The 20,515-nt window shown below is 46.4% G+C and overlaps 1 protein-coding gene across 1 annotated transcript in view; it reads left to right on the top strand.

The window, feature by feature from the left end:
- The window catches only part of LOC128148297 (fibrillin-2-like), a 116,356-nt gene that overhangs the window by 48,494 nt on the left and 47,347 nt on the right, over positions 1–20,515 (top strand). The window contains exons 7-9 of the mRNA XM_052801985.1: positions 636–833; positions 2,256–2,381; positions 13,571–13,696. Of these exons, the coding sequence (XP_052657945.1) occupies positions 636–833; positions 2,256–2,381; positions 13,571–13,696 (450 nt within the window). The remainder of the gene's footprint in view (positions 1–635; positions 834–2,255; positions 2,382–13,570; positions 13,697–20,515) is intronic.

The raw sequence follows: 20,515 nt of genomic DNA, 5'->3' as shown, positions 1-20,515 counted from the left end.
TCATGGGAAAAGGTTTGGGAATTCTATCCCAGAATGTTTTGTGGGTGAGATTTAGGACTCTTACTCTGCAAGCCAAGTAGAAGTGATTTGACAACAAAACATCTCCATCATCCTCTATTTTTGCATTATATGGACTGTCAGGCCCTAAGGCTGTCCAGGAAAGATGCTTGTACCACATCATCTCCATGTGTATCTTTGCCCCTAACTAAAATGAAGTTTGATTGCTTTGCTGACCCCAGCAGTTCCACAGAACAGGTGAACTTGCAGCCCTGAAATTGCCTCTTTGCCTGACTTCATATTTTGAGTTCATTCTAGGGCCAGTACTTAAAGGGAGTGACTCAAAGTGTAGAATAAGCGTAGTTCATGGGATGAGTCTGAGGGACACCAGGAAGAGCTGGCTTGGAGAATCTCTAGATGATGGCATGAAATGTACAGCAGAAAGATCAACCGCCAGTACTGGTCTCCAGCTAGGTCTTAAATTTTTGTTCTTTTCATGATTGCGGATTTTTTTTTTTTCCAGAACTTGTTGACTTTGCACCTGAATGAAAGGAAAGGGAATAGGCACTCTGTGTATTAGACACAAAACCTTGTGTTTGTGTCTTGATCTAACCTGTGGATGTTATTTTCTCCCTCAGACTATCGTACTGGTCCCTGCTTTAGCCAAGTAAATAACCAGATGTGCCAGGGCCAACTCAGTGGGATCGTCTGCACCAAGACCATGTGTTGTGCCACCATTGGACGGGCCTGGGGTCACCCATGCGAGATGTGCCCTGCCCAGCCTCACCCCTGCCGCCGAGGTTTCATTCCCAACATTCGCACTGGAGCCTGTCAAGGTAAATGCCATGAACATCTAAAGGATGTTCCCTTAACCGTCCTGATGTGCACTGAAAGGGTGAGTGATGAATACCTGTCAGGAGCCCCAATACAGAGAAAGTTCTCTGTGTAAACTTTGCTAAATCCACCATTGTATATCCCAGAGCATCACCACGGACCTTGGCTCTCCCATGGGATCATCTAAGATCCTCTCAGCTCAGTTAAAGATTCTGGCCATGCTGTGGTTCTCAGGTGACTTCCTCCATCCCACAAGATGTAGTGAATCAGGCTTGCGTGTCACCAGGTTTAAAACTAAGTTACAGCCTTCCATATAGCCTCATTCTGTGGTGCTGCTGTTGTTGTTGGAGCTTCTGTCCCAGCACTGGAATGTGATCAACACTTCTATCAGGTGGCTAGTGGTCTGTAAATTGTATTATTGGTTCAAAACAAAAGCCATGACTCCTTCAAGATCACACAGGCAATTACAGTATACATAAATCACATGCTTAGAGGTTGCATTCAATGTCTAGGACACCCAGGCAAAAATAGCAGAATGGTCCACTGAGCTCCCATCAGCAGGTCCCATTGGCAGCCTTTCTGGAGCTGCCATTGCACCTCCGTAATGGTGGGTTGCAGGAGTCTCCGTTTAGAGTTGCATGAATTCCTTTCTGCATCTGCAACTGATTTCAGCCTTTACCTGCCATGATCAAAAGCCAAAATTGCAGTCCAAGTCCCACATTGGCCAGTGTCTGTAGGATAAAATTGGGAAGACTGAAGAGGAGAACTCTCTTGCTGTCTGTTGTAATCTGTGTTTTATGGCCCTCATCTCTTCAGGAGAGCTTGGCCTATTTAATAGATTTGTCACTCACTGTTACTGCAAGCAGAACTAGAGTATAAATAATATCTGCAGCACATGAGCATGCTGGTTCTAGCAGCAAGCACTGAGGCCTTCCTGAGGTGCTTTGGAAAGCACAGTGTCGCCTCATCAATGAGAAGACCATGGCTGCAGGATAAGCCTTCCTGGGACAGGGCTGAAGAGCAAAACCTTACAGTCCATAGGTTCCCCTCTCTGCCCTGCAGTAGGTGTTGCTCTCTGAAAGCTGGAGGAGGATGTCCCGCCAAACCAATTCTCCTCCCCAACTCAGCTACCAGCCTGGAACAAACCACTAGGGCGTAGACACGTTGATGTTTGCTTTGGAAAATATTACTATACTTTTGTCTCCCTCTTGCTTGTGTAGATAAGCCAGCAATACCTTTATGTCCCTTTTCTGTCCTTCACCTTATCTCTAATGTAATCTGATGGGTAATTGCATTATGAAATGTAAATCCACCTACTTGGAGCGAAGCTTCTTCTTTCTCATAGCACTCCCTCCATGCTAGGATTGAACATTCATCTGTTGCAATGGCTGCATTTTCTAACATCTTTGCTCTTCTTCCTGTAGATGTGGATGAATGTCAAGCCATTCCTGGCCTCTGTCAAGGTGGTAACTGCATCAACACTGTGGGTTCTTATGAGTGCAAATGCCCTGCAGGACACAAGCAGAGTGAGACCAGCCACAGATGTGAAGGTAAGATTGCAGACTTCTGCACGGCTTCACCAAACTGCTCAGCACTGGGTTCCCAGATAACACTCTGAGAGCACAAGGGCATTTAAAAACTTGAGAATCTCTCTGCTCACAGGGCATCTCCAAGGCTGTCAAAACAGAGATGTGAAAGAGCTCCCATGTCAGCCTTGATCCTAGCTCCCAAACAGGAGGGAGTACTGCAAGCATCAAGGCATGTTAGAAAATGTACTGCAAAATGAATTTTCTGAGCTCTTTATCTGCTTCCCAGAGCCTGAGGCAAAGAAATGAGGAATAGAGCTTGCCTGATCTTCTGATCTTCTCTTAAACTAGAAAGAGGTGGGGGGTTTGTGCAGGTGTTTTCTGAAAGATATTTTAATGGCAACACAGACTCATTGAAGAGAAGAGACCTCTGGAGGGCTTTAGATACCTGCTTAGATCAGGACTGGCTTCAAAGCTATATCAGGTTGCTTAGTCTGATCAAGTTTTGAAAACTCAAAGCCTTTTGTTTTGGGGCTCTTGTCCCAGGGTTGCACCACTGTCGTGGTGATGAATATTTTCCCTATATCCACTTGATATTTATATTTTTGCAGCTTGCAACTTCTTGCCTCTAGTTCACTAAAGTAACTGGAAGGAAGGCAAAGAGGGTGGAGTCTGACTAGCTGAGATGGTGATGGAATAAGACAACCAGAAGTAACATCATAGCTCTCGGAGTACTGCAGAAGGTCTGATTCCACGAGATGAGGGTATAGAGCAAGTAAATGCAGTGTTGCTTCACTGACTTGGTGATATTTTTCCAAACTGACATGTTGGCCAGAACCTGAACCTTGTCCTTGACTACAAAGCACACACAAACGAAAATTCGGTATTAGAGACATGAAATGCCAGTCAGCAGCATGCTTATGAGCATCCCTCCTTTGAGCCAGTGGCCTGACGCTGTCCCAGACCCAGAGGGGAAGCATACCTCCCTGCCGGTGCAGGGTTGTCTGCAGGCAGCCTGCCTGCTGTGCCTGGTTTTCCTGTCTTTCTGGTTACTTCGTAGGATGCACCTTGCTCATATTCAACTGAGCTGTAAATGGGAGTGACCTTTTCAGCCTCAGCATCCCTCCTGGAAATGATACAGTGCTTCAGAGGCATGGTTTGTGCTTATAGTTAGGGATGCTCTAAAACTTTCCTGCTTTAGCAGTAGCTATGGAGCTCCTGTAGCTTGAAGGCAAGCAGTGGGGAATGCAGTCTGCCTCGTCACAGCGTCAGCCTTAGCCTGGCGCTGTGGGCAGCCTGGGGATTGCAGTCAACTTTCAAACTCTCTGGAGAAGTTCCCAACCTGATGGAAGGGAACTTTGCAGAAACTACTCTTTGCCTGTTCTTCAGCACAGAATTTGGAGGAGTTTAAGTATTAATTACCTTCTAAAAACACTTCAGTGGAGGACCCAGATGCTTTGCCCAGATGTGCAGGTGCAACTCTGCTCTGAACATGTAGGCAAGCTGATCTGCAGTGTCAGCAGTCAGACCTCCATGTCTGGAGACAGGGCTCCAGGAAACAGAAAGGATCAGTCTCAACAGCTCAGCAGGGTCTGGTAAGATGGTGCAGAGAGCTCTGCCATTTTCAAGGCAAATACTTGCCACATGGTTAGCGGAGTTGCTTAGAAATGGCCAAATACCTCATCCTCAGACCAGAGAACTAGTTTCATTTGGGCTGTGAAAATTTAACAATGTTAAGACCAGTTGTGGTAGTTAAGGCAGAGCTCTGCCTGCTTCTGGAAGCCCTTGGAACTGCTCTTTGCTCTTGGACTCGGGATAAGTTGGTCCACTGTGTTACTTTGTGAAATTCAGGACTCGCCTAGACAGTGCAAGGCAATGTCTTGGTCCATGCCGTAAGGCGCACACTTCTGTAGTGAAGTGTGGAGCGCAGACAGGATGAGGTGCAGTCAGTATGTTAAACATTCACAGTGCCACCAGTCTGAGCACTCTTCATGCTGTTTTGAGTCTGGCTCCAGTTCCTTAAGGTCCAGTCTCAGCATCTCCTTTATCACTGCTCGGCATGTCTCTGAGAGGCGTGCAGACCTCTGTAGGAAGGACACGCTCTCCCCAAGCATTTTGCAGCAGTTCTCGTGGGTCAGACGCATACCTTGCCAGGCAGGCTGCACCTCTCAGAAGTAGGGGAATAAGCATTTGTTGTATTTTCCAAACATCTGGCAAATGAAAAGCAAAACAGCTTTAAACTTTTCCTGCCTTGGTTGTAAAAGCTCTTTCCCACATACCCTAATGAAACCCCGCTGGCCTGTGTTTGCCACTTTAGGGTTGAAACGTGTTTGTTGTGCTGGTGTGACTGCGTCACACCTAGCTGGCCTTCAGGAACTCGGCTTCCCAAGTGGAGTTGGGAGCTGGGCTTCAGGAACTCCACTTCCCATTCCTGTCCAAGGCTCTGCTGTAACCAAGACAAGGGCTGATGAATGTACTAGAATCCAGATGTTTAACCTCAAATTTGTTTCCAGGTGGCAAAGTTATTTGCAGTGGTAGAACTGTAGGCAGCTAACTATCACACAGAGAGAGCACTTGCAGCAGCCACCATATAAGCATGGTAACTTAAGCAGTCACCATATAAGCATTAAAGCACCTCCATGGCACTGTGGGTTTGACAGCATTCTTTGTCCCACGGGGTTTCTCCCAATGGTCAGTTCTCAGGGAAAGGAGCATCACAAAGGAGCTTCCAGGTGACTGTTCCCATACCCCCACCTTCCTGCAATCCAGACATTTTCCTTGCTAGGATAATTCTAGTAGTCTCTGTGTCAGTGCATGCTGCATGACCTGGGTTCAGCCCTTCAGAAAAACTTTTCCAAAGTGAGACACAAGCTACAGAGGTTAATCCTTCAGTGGGGGAAGGACGTTCTTTTATGTTGAGAAGACATCTGTGTCTGTGGATCTTCCTTGGCAGGATGCCATGAGACTTTCTAAAATTTTAACAGAGGGGTTTCTTGCAGTGCTCTAGCATCCAAGGACTTGGAACCGGTAGAATCCAAACCAGCCCTTTTACCTGCATCTCGGGTGAAGAACCAGTTCCCCAAATCCAGTGATGTCCCGTGCAATTTGGCAGGCCAATGGGCAAAGGCTGGACTGCACTAGAACCATGGGCCCAACCTCAGGATGCAGAAGATTGTTCTTGCCTTGGTCTGCCTCACCCATGCTGGCTGGGGACCAGACAAAGCACATATGAAATCAGTTTAGCTGGAATCTCCTATATACCAAGATTAAAAACAATCCATTGTCTGAATCTGTCATCCAGATGCGAGGGGCCTCTGTGTGGGTCCCCACTTCCCAGAACGCCTGCAAAAGCAGCATGATGTGGCCATAAACAGCTTCCTTTCACTCTCCTTCCTAGATGGCCATAAAAAGAGACATCTCCAGCATCTACAGTGTCTGTTCCATCACTTATCTTACCTCAATGGCTGAGGAAACCACCAAAAGAGGATGCTTTCCTTTGGTATGATTTACTGACCTAGGGGTCCTTCTGTGAGAATGACATAAACATGAGGCATGCTCTAAACTGATAGGGTTGAGATTGTTTTCGAGGGCTTGTTTCCCAGACATGAATCACCAGCATGTCCCCACCAGGCAGTCAGAAGGTGAAGAGGATACCTTTGTCTGGGTTATCACTGCTCCCCTCTAGGGCATGTACCCCGTGTGAGTCCCCAAAACTATGTGAATAGGGGAATAGAAAGCTAGCATCTTGTAAGGGGTTCATCTGATGCTAACACTTTATAAATATAGGAAGATCTGGACCCTGACTTGGAGTTTGCTGCATGCTTTGGTATGTCAGGAGGGAACAGTTTGGTACAGCTGATAGAGCACTGAATTCCTGATTTGCTGAAAGGGTCTGTACTGCCAAAGTGGCTGTATCAGTCCAAGTAACCTCTCACTGAGCCAAGGGTTTTAATCAAAATAACGACCACAAGCATAAGAGGATATTTTCTTTATCCAGGTGTGCTCCAAGCCTAAAATCTCAAAGCTGCAGGAGTTCCATTGTTGAGTCCATTTGTGCTAACTTTATAGCTGGTGAAAGGAGTGATCTCTCAGCTTGCACTGAGACCATCTTGCTTTAGGAAGAGGAGATGGTTTCCTCTTGTTTTCAGATTCCTTATCCAAGACTAGCATCCAGGAAATATTAAAGCTAGATTAAATGTCTATGTTAAATTCTCCCCTAGTTCCCAAGAGCTTGTATTTTCTGCTTAGAAGATTCCTCCTGGGGAGTGAAGTCAGCAGATGGGATTGCGTTTGAGCCAAAGGTCAGAGCCCGTGTCACTGTGTCTGCTGATTAATGATGTCTCCCTCATTAACGCAGCAGCATGTACCACTAATCTTCTTTGGTCTTTATTGGTGGGAATAGGCAGGAGCAGAGATAATGTTTTTTGTTTCCCATAGTGATACTTATCTCTTAACACAAATGGCACCTGGAATTAAGGCTCTATTTTCAGCCCCTGAATCCCTGAAGAATAAAGATGCTTTTCTTATGCAAGATCTTCTATGCTGATAACGGAGGCCAGCTCAGGCCCTGATCTCCCAAGCATGTGAGGGGGCTGCAGCTGGAAACGCCGGATGAATTTTGGTCAACCCCAGAAGGAAAATGATGTCCTTTTTCTATCTGCAAAATGTGAAAACATGCATACAACGTCAAGTTTGGATTTGAACCTAAATATCCTCCAAGTTCAGGGTTGCTCAGTTCCAGAGTTATTTCTGCAGCTCATCTCTAATGAATGTGACACTTTCAAATAGTGGCTTATTTTATGCCTTTGTTCATTGTATTCTGAGGGAGCTCGAGGGATCAAGAGTTCCTGAGCTTGTGCCTGTGCAACATATAATGAGAAATTTCTGGCACAGAGAGTTGCCTGCTCACTTTCTGAAAGATGTAAGCAGTCTGTGAGACACAGCCCGGGGGGGGGCTGGATCGAGGGTGGGGAAGGGGAAGGCTGTTCTCTTAACCAGCACTAGAGACAAGGCCAGCTTTGCAAGTGCCAAAGGATTGTGTTTATATTGTGTTGGTATGAAAAGATGAGCAAGGAGGACAGATGTTGCCAGCTCAGGGCTAAATTGACAGACGCTATGCCTGCCTTATGGGGAAACTGGAAAAGAGCAGGATCTGTTGAGGTTTGCAGGGGAATGAGAAGTGTGTGAGCACTGAGAGAAGGGCATGCTTCTATCCACCTGACTTCTTACCGCTGCTGGAAGAAAAGAATTGTTGAGGAGGATGCAAGAAAGCACTCCTGGCACTAATGGTGCAAAATAAAGGAAACATCAAAGCTGAAATCAGACACATCCTCCTGATACAAAAAATCTTTATCAATAAATCATAGGGAAGTGGGGGGGTGGTTACCCAGAGTGACGTTTTTAAATTATCCTGGAAGCCACCATAAAAATTACACTTAAGGGAACAATTCCACGGCATGTTCTTAAGGGTGGAATCACTGACTGAGTAAAGCTTTTCCTTCCATAACTTTAGTGGTTCTCTGCCAATAATTTAACTTCTTTTCTTAATAGCCCTTCCTCTACTGCATAACAAAATGCTAAGCCAGCTCTGTTATCAGTGAACTATGTAATGCCAGTACCTCACCCAGGATGCTTTCCAATGCCCCAAAAGGAATAAATGTCTCGCATCCATAATTGTTCCAGGATGATAACATACAAGATACAAAAAAGTACATGGAGAAACACCAGGCAAGGCAGTGAAAGACACTGCATGCTTTGTGCAACAAGCTCTGTTCAAATCCATCCGGGGTAGATCCTTTTTGACCGTCTTCGGCATCTCCAGGAGATGGATTCTGCCAAGGGAGAACAAGTCCTTTAATTACAAATCTCACGTCTTTTCACTTGCCCCTTTCTATTTAACATTTGTAGGGTGACATGTTAGATGCTACTTATGTCCCTCCGGGCTAGCCTTTTGTCACCACTACACAAAACTCCAAATTTTCTAATGAAGACAAGGCTCTATTTTTTTACTCTGTTGAATCTCATTCATGTTTCTGAATTGGAGGGAGCTTTCCTGTGTTTTCCATGAGCAGAGCGGGTAGGCTGGCCCACTCTCCTCACGAATGGAACATGATAGCCATTTTATTAGCGTGTTTTCAATTTTCTTACAAAATGTCCACAGAAGAGCTCATTGTTTGGATCCATTAAAAGCTCATTTCCATGGATTTGGTGTGGTTTGGAGGGTTCCATTACTCTCCTCTGTGGTTTCTTTGTGCTTTCTGGAAGGGAAGGTCTGAGAGTCCCGTGAGCTGCACGAGAGAGGGCTGATGAGGCATGACCTCTGCTACGTGACACAGAGATGTTTTCTCCATCAAGTCCTGTTTTTTTAGCAGATGGAAAGGTTGGGGTTTCAACATGTCTGTGGGCACCCGTGTTGGATGGGCTTTGCAGACTGCAACTCTCTTTCTGAAGCTCTGTAGCCTTTGGCTTCCAGCATTTTCAGCCTTAATGATCAGGCCAACTCCAACCCAGCGAGTTGGAGACCAGATCCAAAATCAACGTTTGCATTGAATTCTGCCATTGTCTGAAGAGCAGAGTACACAGAATATTGCTTTAATTTTTAACAGAGATTTGGAAAACTCGTGAAGTAGCCAGGTTGGAGTTGGAAGAATTCCCTACCCAGAGCTGGCAGCTGGGTGTTAATGAGAGGTGTACATATCCATCCCACTGTGTCAAGCTCTCCATGGACTTCAGCTCTGAATGAATCAAAACTATGAGACACTTTACAAAGAGCAAATGAAGACGGCAAATGTGGTGGGGAAGAACTGAAACAACAAAGCCCAGAGCTCAGTTTCTCAAAGTACAGGATGTGCGAGTAGTCTTCAGAAACTCTGGCTTTATTTCTGCTTCTTGGGTTGCTACTACTGCTCTCATCTGAGCTAGGATTTTCAAGGGGAAACAAATGTTGCAGTTTGATTTAACCTTTTGAATTAACTCTGTTTTTCCTTGAGAATGGAATGCAGTTGCTGCCCCCACGAACGTACACTTTTTCTTGGGTGACTGACGCTGTGTCATAAGTATTGATCTAATATGATGCCTGCCTGTCAGCTGGCCTCCAGATCTCTGATCCAACAAACTTCAGGAGAGCTATGCCGAAGTTTTAAGCTGTTATTTCTAATAGTACAACAAGCTTTTGCTTCATAAAGCTCTTTCCCTTCCAGTGCTCTGCAAATTGTAACCAAACACAGGCCTGTAATTAAATGACAGGGCAGGCTGTAGTGATAAAATCTCTTTCGCTGCAGGGGCCCAGGTGGGGGAAGTGTTTTCTGTAGATTTGCATTGCTGCCTTTCGAGGTTTCAAGTCATGTCTGTCTGTTGGAGGGGCTCTGAGCATCAAAGAGCTAAAGGAGCACTGCAAAGACAGAGGCAATATCTCTGCTGCTTGCAAAAGGCGGCTGAAATCTTTGGCTAGCCGAAAGCATAATTTTGAGTTCCTAAGAAGCCAAACAGGAAGGCATCTTCCCCTCTTGATATATGAGTGTATGCCCTATGCACTTGGGCTTAATTTTGTGCATGTTGAAATCGAGGTTTCACTTGACTCCTCAGGACTCAGAGTTGCAGCCAAAGTAAAACAGAAGATAATTGTGTTTGTAACAGGTTGTGTGAGTAAGGAGGAGAGGTTGAAGATTATTGCTTTGACCACATGAAGCACCCATGGGGGGTCTCTGTCCACACCATATGCCTCACTTCAAAAAGCAGCTCAGCTCATCTTACTTGAACACATACGTTGTCAGCGTCTATTGCTGAGCTCAGTGGAATGAATTTTACTATGTCTCACTTTGCAGGGAAAAATCATCACCGTTAGGGCACAACTCTTCTGCTCTGTTTAGATGTTTCCATTCAGATGTGATGAATTACTGCCTGGATGAAATTATCTCTTTCTGCTGAGTGTAAATGGCATCTAGAAAAAACTCTGATGGAGATGCATGCTCTGTAACCATCTAACACATCTGACCACAACTCAACATGCACCACTGTCCGGATCATTTCTGCCATCTTTTCCTCTAGACGTCTAACAGTGTAGACCCTCTCATACCTCTTTTCCTGCAGAGCAAGGCGGGGGCTTTGGGGTGATGCGAATTAACTGTCCTCATCAGATGTCCATGGCTGTCCCACCCTGCAGCCAAAGGCTGGTGTAGTGGGGTCACAGTGCCTGGGACATGATGGCGGAAGGATTCTGGCATCCTCTCTAACTTTAGAGAGAAGGGTAGAGTTTATAAGGATGTTTCTGGAGGATCGAGGACAATGCTTAGTCCTTGAGAGTCACTTATGTGCAGCCAGATTTCACCCCCCCTTGCCCTCCCTTGGATTTGTGCCTATGCTAGGGAATCCTTTTGCAGACATTGTTAAGTGAGTTGAATCCATCCCAAGCCTTGGAGAACTAGCCCTGTCCCTGGGTAGGTAGACCAAAGATTCTTTACCGTTGGTATAAATCTGTCCGCTTCATTCCAGCCTGAATTTATAATGTCTCAGCTTCAGTTTTCATCTTTTCTTTTTGAGACTGCAGAGCACTGTATTCTCAACATTATCTTTGTGTCTCTTTTCTATGATCCCATCACATCCTCACAGTTTCTTGGATAAATGTAATTGAGTCCTGCCTAGTCCCTTAACAACAGGCAGTTTTTTCCAGGCCTTGAGTTGTCCCCCTAGACTCTGAACCCCTCCATTTTGTTAACACCCTCTTGCAAGAACTGACACCACACAGAGCTGTGGCATCCAGGAATGATCCTAGTTAAGAGGTAACATCACCTACCTGCTTCTGCTCGGTGTTTCTCCCATACATCTTCAGGGCTGCACTAGCATCGCTAGCCACTGCATGGCACTGTGAGATTGCAGTCAGACATTTCCTTCCTAACTCAAATTTTTTCTCAGTTTCACACTGGACAGGACACAGCTCACCACCCCTCAGGGTAGCCCCCACCCATTTCTTACAGAAATTTCTTGCCCATTTCTCAGATCTGTCACTGTGGCTCATATCCATCATCACAGCCAGGCCTTCTGGCTCCCGGCACAGACTTCTTCTGGTCCCTCCCTTGCTCAGACGGGTGGGTTCAGGTAACTCTTTCCCATGTCTGTATGCTGCCTTCATCACTGAAGTCTGCTAGATGAGCTCTTCCAAAGACATCCTCCATCTCCACTCCTAAATGAGAGGTCTTTGCTGTTCTGCTTTTTTTCTGGCAGATTAGTCTTTGCCCTGCAGCAACTCTAACCTCCACACATGCAAATGCCATCAGGCTGTGCAAGGCTGTTATGCTGTTCACATCAGAAAAATCCCCTTGAAGGAGCAGACTTTGACCAGTTCCTTTTCATTACTTTCCTGCCAGCCCCAGGCAGCATCTGAATTGCGTATAAAAATCCCCTTATCCATTCACAACAGCACGATAGATTTAAAATACAATAAATAAAGTTGCTTAGCAGAAATGATTTATTTTGCCAATTGCCAAGACACATTTTTTTTTGCCACCGTAAAAACTATCGAGCAAATATTCCTTCTGTCTTTTACCACCACCTGGACCATGACCACCAACCAGCTTCTTTGGGTGGATTAATTAGAGGTTGGATCTAATTCCGTCTCAGCTTCTGAAACAGATTTCAGTTGGCAATAGAAAAAAATCTACAACCCTGCTCCCGGAGAAGTCCTTAGAGCCAAGTGCCCCACAAGTGTGGCTGGGCCCTGTACATTTAATTATATTGACATTTTGGTCAAAATTTGTTAAAAACAGATTGCCCTTTTCAAAATAGCCGATTTGCCACTCTGTTCCCTTTGATTTTTCAAGTTTCAAGTCCCAAGTGATAGCTGCATACAGAGGTTATAGGCTGGCTGTCTCTGTATCATCTGTATAGGTACTTGTTGAATTTTCCACTCAAGAATTTTCTCAAGGTTGTAATATAAATGGCCTGAAAAGTTTGGAGAACTCTACAGTTCTCAAGCAAACCCTATAGTGTCTCATCTTTCCAAGCCAGTTCTTCCAGCGTGGATTAAAATCTAACTCTGAGCAAGATTTCAAATATAGATGCTCTGTTTCAGGATCCAGACCTAGGCATCCAGGACCTTGGCAATGGGGCTAGTTTCCATGTTCAGCCTGTGGTGGGAGTCTGCCATATCTCCACACTAGACAGATGCTTGTAGAGCACATCGTAAGTTCAGATGGCAGAAGCTGCAATTGGGGTGATTGTCTCTGAATTGTGGTACTTTTATAACCTTTCTGCAATTATTACCATATGTCTGGGCACGGGGCTGCCTGATCCTTCTGATGTCTGAGTCCAGCTGTTGTGCCTTGACAAAATCTTGTTGCAATGTCCTTATTTTCCACGCTCTTAAATCCAGAGAGATGCCCCTCACTGATATGTTATGTTTTCACACACATGGCAGTGGGAGGCTGGAGAAGCAGGCTGCTGCAGAAGCAGTGTGGCAGGGCTTGCTAACGTGGATAGTGTTTCTTTGATTGCCATGGATAATTAGGTGTGATCTCTCCAAGGACTCAGTGTATATCTCTATCTTGCTAATCTTCCCTGTGACAAGATAAATAGTTCAAACTATGGCATGCTCATGGCATTGTTACGCAAATCAGTTCACACTAAAATAGGACTGCTGATTGAGGAGCTGAACCCATAGAGTGATATGCCCTGGCCTCCCTTGCCTAACTGATAGTACAGAGGCCTTTTCACCTGGATTTGGATGCCTGAATGTGCTTAAAATTGAACCACATCCTTCCTGTATGGAGAAGTTTGATGAATAATGCATGAGCCCAGTGCTTTTCAAAAACATGATGTTGTCTCTGGTGTTGCATCTCTGCTTTCAGAGGACTCCAAGTCACATGGAGGGACCTGCTGTCCAGCCAGTCATGTACCTGCACAGATACGTTTCTGTCCTGAAGCTTTCTTTGTACTCCAGGGAGCTCAACATTTTAGATCAGCCTACCCAAAGACCTACACTGTCAGTAGAGATAAGCAGAGGACTCCATGAAGCCCTCTGTATCACCCTCTGGGGAATTCTCATTTTCCATACTGATCCACTGCTAGGGGGCCACTTATGGTCTCAGGCATCCCATGACAACCCGTAACACCAGCTACTGTCTTCTGTGATCCCAGCTCTGCTCCTGGATCCACACTGCAGATAGGAAAGGAGATGGTTTGCAGGGAAACATAATCATTGTTGGTTTGTTCTTTTCTAGATGTGGATGAGTGTGGCGCGATCTCTGGCGTGTGCGATGGCGGCGAGTGCACCAACACAGCAGGCAGCTACGTGTGCACATGTCCGCGTGGTTTCATGACCAGCCCCGATGGATCACGCTGCATTGGTAAGATGCTAAATAGATCTCAGGACCACAGATACAGGGAGAGATCACAATCTGAAATCCAGACCTGGTGATTTGCAAATCACTATCTGGTGTTCACCAGATTTGCAAATCAAAGGGTACATTGTTCCTGCAATAGCTGGAAAGTGCTCTTTTCCATGTGCTGTCCTTGCATGTGCCATGGCTGACATGGTCCGTCCTGGTCACAGGTTTTGATGCTGTTGCAGACCAGGGCTTTCTCCATCTCCGTAACTTGGACTGCTGGTGCCTCAGTGCTTGAAGTGTTTGACAAGGGGTTGCTGAGGACACTAGGAGGAAGACTGGGGTGGAAGGTGTCTGGCTGAGATAGTGGTCTGTTTGAGGAAGGATTCTTGTGCTCCTACTCACAGAACTGTACCAGCTAGCAGGAGAATCCCAGGCACTAGCCCTTTTCTCCCGCAGCAGATGTCAGCCAGGGAGAGACACGAGTACTCCCTCTACAACTGAACTGCAGGCACAGTGTGTGGTTGCGGAGTGTGGAAGTCCAAGGGAAGGCTTGCAAACCTTCGTGGAGCAGTGTTGGGGAACATCCCACAACTGCATATTCATCTGCTTGCTTTGCAGAGGTGAAGGGGGGAAAGGTTTACTCCAAGTGTTTGCATAACCAATGCAAATAATCGGTGACTTTTATCGTTTCCTCCTGCTTCGTGCTTAGACCACAGGTAATGGCTCATAAATCCCTAGTGCCCCAAGCTAGTAATCAGCAGGGCTGTGGACTCAGTTGGCTTCATCTCACTGAACTCAACCTTTTGGGAGTGAGTCGCTTTGCACTGAGCTGGTTGTCTGGATCCCTTCTGTACCCAGTGGAGAGAAAGAGGGGCTTCCCAAGCGCAGCACAGGGCACTGCAGACACCTATTCCTGCACCCATGCTGAACCTGCAGGTTTACAAGTCTGCCGTGTAAGCTCTTGCGCATTACCTTATAGCCCACCTTCCTCCCACAGTATCCAATTTCTGGCAACAGAATGACTCCCAGGGTCGTACAGAAATCACAGTGGTGCCATCCCCATCCTGCAGACTGCACCAAGGGCTTGGTGGGGCCGGTGTGTGCCGCTCCACGGGCTCTGACGTACCTGTTCACCCTGTCTCAGTTTGGCACAAAGTGTCTGTATTTCAAAGCTTCCCAGAGCTGGCGTGAGTCCAGGCAAGCTTTCTCCAGACTGACGAGCTGTCCTGCCTCCAGACTACAGAGCCTGGAGTGAATCTTGCATGTTTAACAGATCAAAATTCCTTTCCAAGCCTTGTAAATTTTTGATGGTCCATTTCTCTTTGTAACAGACGACAGTTTCTATGATAAATAGATCAGCTCTCTGTTTACTTGCTCTCAGCAGGGGCACGCACTTTAGTCAAAATGAATCCCAGGGTTTGTCTCACTATTCAGAAAGTTCATTCGCCTTAGAAAGGCAAGGATGCAAGGATTTGTAAAGAGGAACTGTTACAGAAAAGGCAAAGATCATTGTTAGTGCAATGGAAAATGTCAGGTACAGCTTTCTGTTGAGAGTCCTGGAAATTAATACAGAAAAAAATAATTTCCAAATTCTTTTATATCCACAGAACCTGGAGTGAAAATTAATCATGTTCTAGTTCCGGAAAGAAAAACGTTGTAAAGCATAATGTACCGGTTACCTTGTTTGGGAATCTGATAGATTTTAATGAGAATGAAATTCTTTTCCTCCCTGTTTCCCAGACCCTGCCATAAGCCTGGAGGGGTGTGACGGCTGTCGGATGAGTCATACGGACATTTCCCCACTTTACTTGAAACCGAGTGCTTCAAGAAATGAAAACTAAATAAAATTAGAAAGCTCAAATTTAAAAATAGTCCAAAGCTTAGTTAGCTGCAGTGGACTATGACTGCATCTGAACTCAATACATCATGCTCTAGCCATTTCCCTGAGCTAATATATGCTGCTAGTGTGCTGTCACATTTTGGGACAGACAATATTTTTTCTGGCAAAATGCACAGTTACTATTGGGGTGTTGTTGCCCTGGGATCCATATTTTGCAAACCCTGCTTCTATCCTTTGAGGGGGTTTTAGTGCTCATTTTGAGAGTTTATGGTAGTTTAAGCTCACAATTTACGTCCTATGAAATAAATCAAATAAATAGTTTGTAAAATTGAAAATTAATAAATAAAGTGGCCACCCTTAAAGCATGAACAGCATCAGGAGAGAGCAGAAGAGATTGTCACACTGCCACCTCTCAGATGTTTAGACTGGAAGTGACCGCAGTGTCTCATATATCATGGGGCACCAGCACTGGCTATGTGGTGACTTTATGGTGGCAGCCTTGATATATTCCCATCCCTTTCCCCTCCTTTTTTGGTAAAGTAAACACCTTTTTATTGCATTTGAATAATCTCCTGTAGTTTTTGCAGCTGAAACAGCAAGACACTGAGCTTGAGTTGATCCCAAATCTCATTAGCTGCTTTCACTGCCTTCCTCAGTAAAATGCAAACAGCAGCATAGCTGGAGAAAGTCCGTCATAGTTTGAAATGAACATTTATTGAATGATTCAACCACCTGTGCTTGACACAAAGAATCCAGTTCCACACATGTTCATAACAGTTTCATTCATTTATGCTTGTAAAAGACAGGCTCAGTGTTTTGCAGGCAGCAGAAGGATCTGCTCCAGCAGACTGTGAGGGTTTTTTTTCTTTGCAGTACAATGGGTTGCTTTTCAAGAACGGCTTAAAAGAATAATTTTCAAATGAGAAAAATGGCCTTTCAGATGCATTTCCAGACATGTACATGGTGTTCCTTTGTTCGTTGCAAGTCAGCACTCCTGCACATTGCTTTCTTTGCTCTTTTTCCCTGATAGTGCAGCAAAGCTCTGAGAGATTTGGGTCTTATCTCTTCTTGGGCAGCATCAGCAGATTTACTGCCTAAAGTTCTGGGTAGGGCCAGATCTTGCTTATCGTTGCAAAGTCCTAGGCTCAGAGAAGGTTGTGAGGGTGTTACTGAAGACTTCACCTGCCTGGAGAACCCTTTTTGCCCACTTTGGTCATTATCCAGGAAAGGAAAGAGCAAGAGGACAGAGGAAACATGAGGAGATATTTATGAGGGCAAGAAGTGACAAAAGGGAAGTGGTGTGAGGGTCACAGGCTCAAACCAGATTGATAAGGAGCTCGGGAGTGTTCCTGAGCAGAGTCTCCCAACAGGTCCAAGGCATCAAGGGAGCTGGTGATGCTGCCAAGCAGGGGTCTGCCTGGACATCTGCAGGGACCAGAGGGTGTAGAAAGGCTCCATAGTGTAAACCTGTGCAGGAACCTCAACTGCAAACTGGATCATTCAGCCCACATTTGTAAAGCATTTCCCCCTAGAGAGAATAATTTTTTATCAAATCATTTCAGGGATGCATTTATACCTCGACCTTGTAACCGTTGAACTGGGATGCGAATTTGGAAAAGACCAAACAGCCAGGGAGGTAGTGAATTTATTATGGCACTTGCCAGCAAAGAAGCTGTCCTGCAATAACACCCAGAGCTTCCCCGTTTGCACTGCAGCCCTCCTGCGGTGAGGCAGCAGAAGCATTGGTGGCCAAGGTGTGCCATGGGTATTGCAGTTTGGTGGGAGCTGTGCACAAAGGGATGCTTTGTGCCTTCGTTCTGGCATGATTCTTCACTGAGACAGACACCACCATCTAATCTTACCCGGACAAGAATGAAATTGGTCAGTTTTCCAGAAACAGAGAACATATGATGGCATCATCGCTCCAGACTGACTGTTCTCACCACAGTATGAGGCTCCTTTTTGCACCCTTTTTCCTTGCAAACCAAGCACCGTTGGACATCTTGGGTGGGAGACCTTTGGCTATATGCTGCTGTGTTGCGGCTCCCTTCTGAGCTAATAGCCCTCAGGTTCTTTGTAGTCAGAGCCAACTGCCTTTTGCAACCACTAGTTTGTTTGGGTTTGGTCACTTGAGCTTCTCAGTTTCTGTACACGACAATGAGATAAATACCCGCCCTTTGCAGTTCTCTCCTGGGAAACAGTACCAGTACTTTCTATTCCTCCATGTCTCCCTGCCCCTACCCCACCACCAAAGAAACAAACCAGGTTTTCATGAGGATGAAAACTGCAAAATCCCTTGCAGGTGCACGACACATCTTAGACACCTTGCGCAGACCACAAAGAGGATGTCCACACTGAAAGGGAAGATAGAGATTAGCCGTGCTGGATAGTCACTCAGAGGGTGCAGCTCCTGCTGTGGGCTTCTCCTGGGCATCAGGACACACACACCAGGGCATCATGGCCCAGCCGGACGGGTGCAGACTCTGCCAGACCCCAGCAGAAAGGTCCAGCTTGGAGTTGCTCCTATCTCATTATGATAAGCAGGCCAAACTCCATCTCCTGCTCTACCGCTCCTGGCTGGACCTTGTAAAGCATCCACAGCATCTCTGAGTCAGAGACCTCTGACAGACCTGTGGCTCTATCCCCCACCTCTGTGCACCGTCTAATCTCATGTGGAATTCTACCTCCTTTCTCGCCTGCAGCATTATCTGATTTACTGAGGTTATTGTGCAAACCTGTTCCCTTAACAGCTGCAGAGGAAGGCAGAACAAAACCACGACGGCTTTATGCTCGTACCTCCAGCATGTGGGTGGTCCTGCAGGAGGTCACAGAGGGACTGCAGGGACCCACTGTTCTTTCCATCCACCCCTCTCTCTGCCCAAGGCAGCTCCAGATGAGTTTTCAATTAGTTCTGACCTTCATTTCTGAGAGAGATTATTATAAACTGCAGCAAAGACAGCTGAATTTAATAAACATTTGTCCAGATGAATAAGAGCTGGACCATTCCCCCCGTTACACAAACTGCTGTGACCTCCCTGCCTTGTCAAACTTGTCAGCACATGTCTGTCTGTGGGGAAGGAGACTGTGTTCCCCAAATCACTCCTTGCCCATTAACTGGCTGGCTGTCACCGTGTATCATAGCTTTTGGGACAGGAAGCATCCCACAGAAGAACAGGAGCCGGGTGGGATCTCTCCTCTCTAATGCCCAAAGGGTTTATTCCAAACTACCACCCTCAGATCTAGAAGTTCATTTAAGCTCAGCCCTAAGTCCTCACTTCTCTAAACTCCCATCAAGGGTTTGAGGTGCAGCTTTTCCAAATGGCCCCAATATCCTGCCCTGGCTTGTTCAGAGAGCAGCTTCCTTCTGGAATAAGAGGGGGCTACACGACACGCTGTGGAAACACAGCCCTCTTCTACACTCCGGCATCTGCTGAAACCCGCAAAGCCGTGGGCACTACTCTTGCACTTTTGCCACTTGCCAGAGGTCAAGGGTTTGGGATGACCCAAACACCCATGTGGCTTGTACTTCCCTTCATTAGGATTAGGACCTAATCCAGTGTTGCATTCAATCCCCTCACTCAAGTTTCCCTTCTCCTAGTCTGTCTGTCTTTCTGCAAGTCTCTTTGGTGGATAAAGTTTCCTAAAAGGGAATAGTTCATGCTGAACTCAGTGCTGCAGAATGGTGGAAAGGATGTATCTGAGAAAAGACCTGCTGGTTTAGTCACCCTGGCTTTAAATGGGGTCACTATCCTCCGCAAGTCACTGAGCTGTGATTAGAGAAGAAATGTAACCACAGCCCACAGATCAAACAGCTCCATGCAATTAATTTCAATTATATTTCAGGGAAGTGTCAGCCTGCTGGCTAATGTCAGTCTAGAGGCACAGATGACAAATCAGACTAGACTTTCCCCCTCATTAATTTACTTGAGAAACAAGGACGGGAGATGAACGAGTGGAAGATTCCAGGTTTTCCTACAGGACTTGGTGCCAGACGGAGCCTGCTAGACATGTGAAAGACCCTCAGTCTCCTGGGCCTTGTCCAGAAGCCACACACACCAAACACCGGTGCCAGGCTCGGTGTCTGTGGCTTTGGCCAGGCTCGCGGACTTTGACCACCATCCAGGGCTCTTTCTCCTCCCAGCTCAATCCAGGCTGTGAGAACTAACCCATGACCTGAAACAGGCATCCACTGGGAATGGGAGTGATCAGGCTGGAGGGATGTGGAATTGAGAACACCTCCATTTGTTTAGCGAGAGGTGCTGGGACCGCTGGGACCTGGCAGGGAATGCTTCCTCATGGGAAGCCTGGAACGTGGGACATTTGCCATTAAATCAGTTCTGGGAAGGAGGGGCAGGTCCTTGCCAGGCCCGGGATGTGCAGGACCACGTTGGACACCGGTGGCTGTGGCAAGGTCCTTGCTTAGCACAGCATCGGGGATCACTGACTAACGCTGGAAGGGTTGCACCTGAATCCCCAGTCTGAGCAAAGTGGTGTAGGAGATGGCTGACCACCTTGGTCTGCCAGCTCTGTCCTGCAACAAGTGAGAACAAGGGAAAGGACTGTTGCAGCCAAGGCTTCAGCCTAGAGCAGGAATGGCTGAGGAATGCCCACTCACTGTCTGGGAACCCTCAAAATAGTAGCAGGCAGCGCTGGATTGTTTTTGTCACAGGGAAGTGTTTTTAGTGGCAGAAGTCAGAGGAAAATAGATCGTGCTGGGTCCAACAGCCCAAGAGAGGAGAAGACACTGCCCTCCACATCACCAAGTTCAGGGCCTGTTGTACTGTTATATTGGCACTGATTGCCCAGCCTTGGTCACAAATGTAATATAAATAAGGAAGACAGACACTAACATCAGAGGAGGAACCTGAAGAATGGACATCTCAGCCCCAGGATGCAATTTTGTTGAATAATGTATTTAGTCCGGAATGGTTTACCTGTCCCCACTGAGGGGATGAGTCAGGCTGTCCAGTAGTGGGACCTCTCCCAGCTGGTATGTT

The sequence above is a fragment of the Harpia harpyja genome, chromosome 11 (assembly GCF_026419915.1).
Source record: "Harpia harpyja isolate bHarHar1 chromosome 11, bHarHar1 primary haplotype, whole genome shotgun sequence".
Classification (NCBI taxonomy): domain Eukaryota; kingdom Metazoa; phylum Chordata; class Aves; order Accipitriformes; family Accipitridae; genus Harpia; species Harpia harpyja.
The sequence above is the reverse complement of the archived record's forward strand: the minus strand, read 5'-3'. Positions and strand labels throughout refer to the sequence as shown.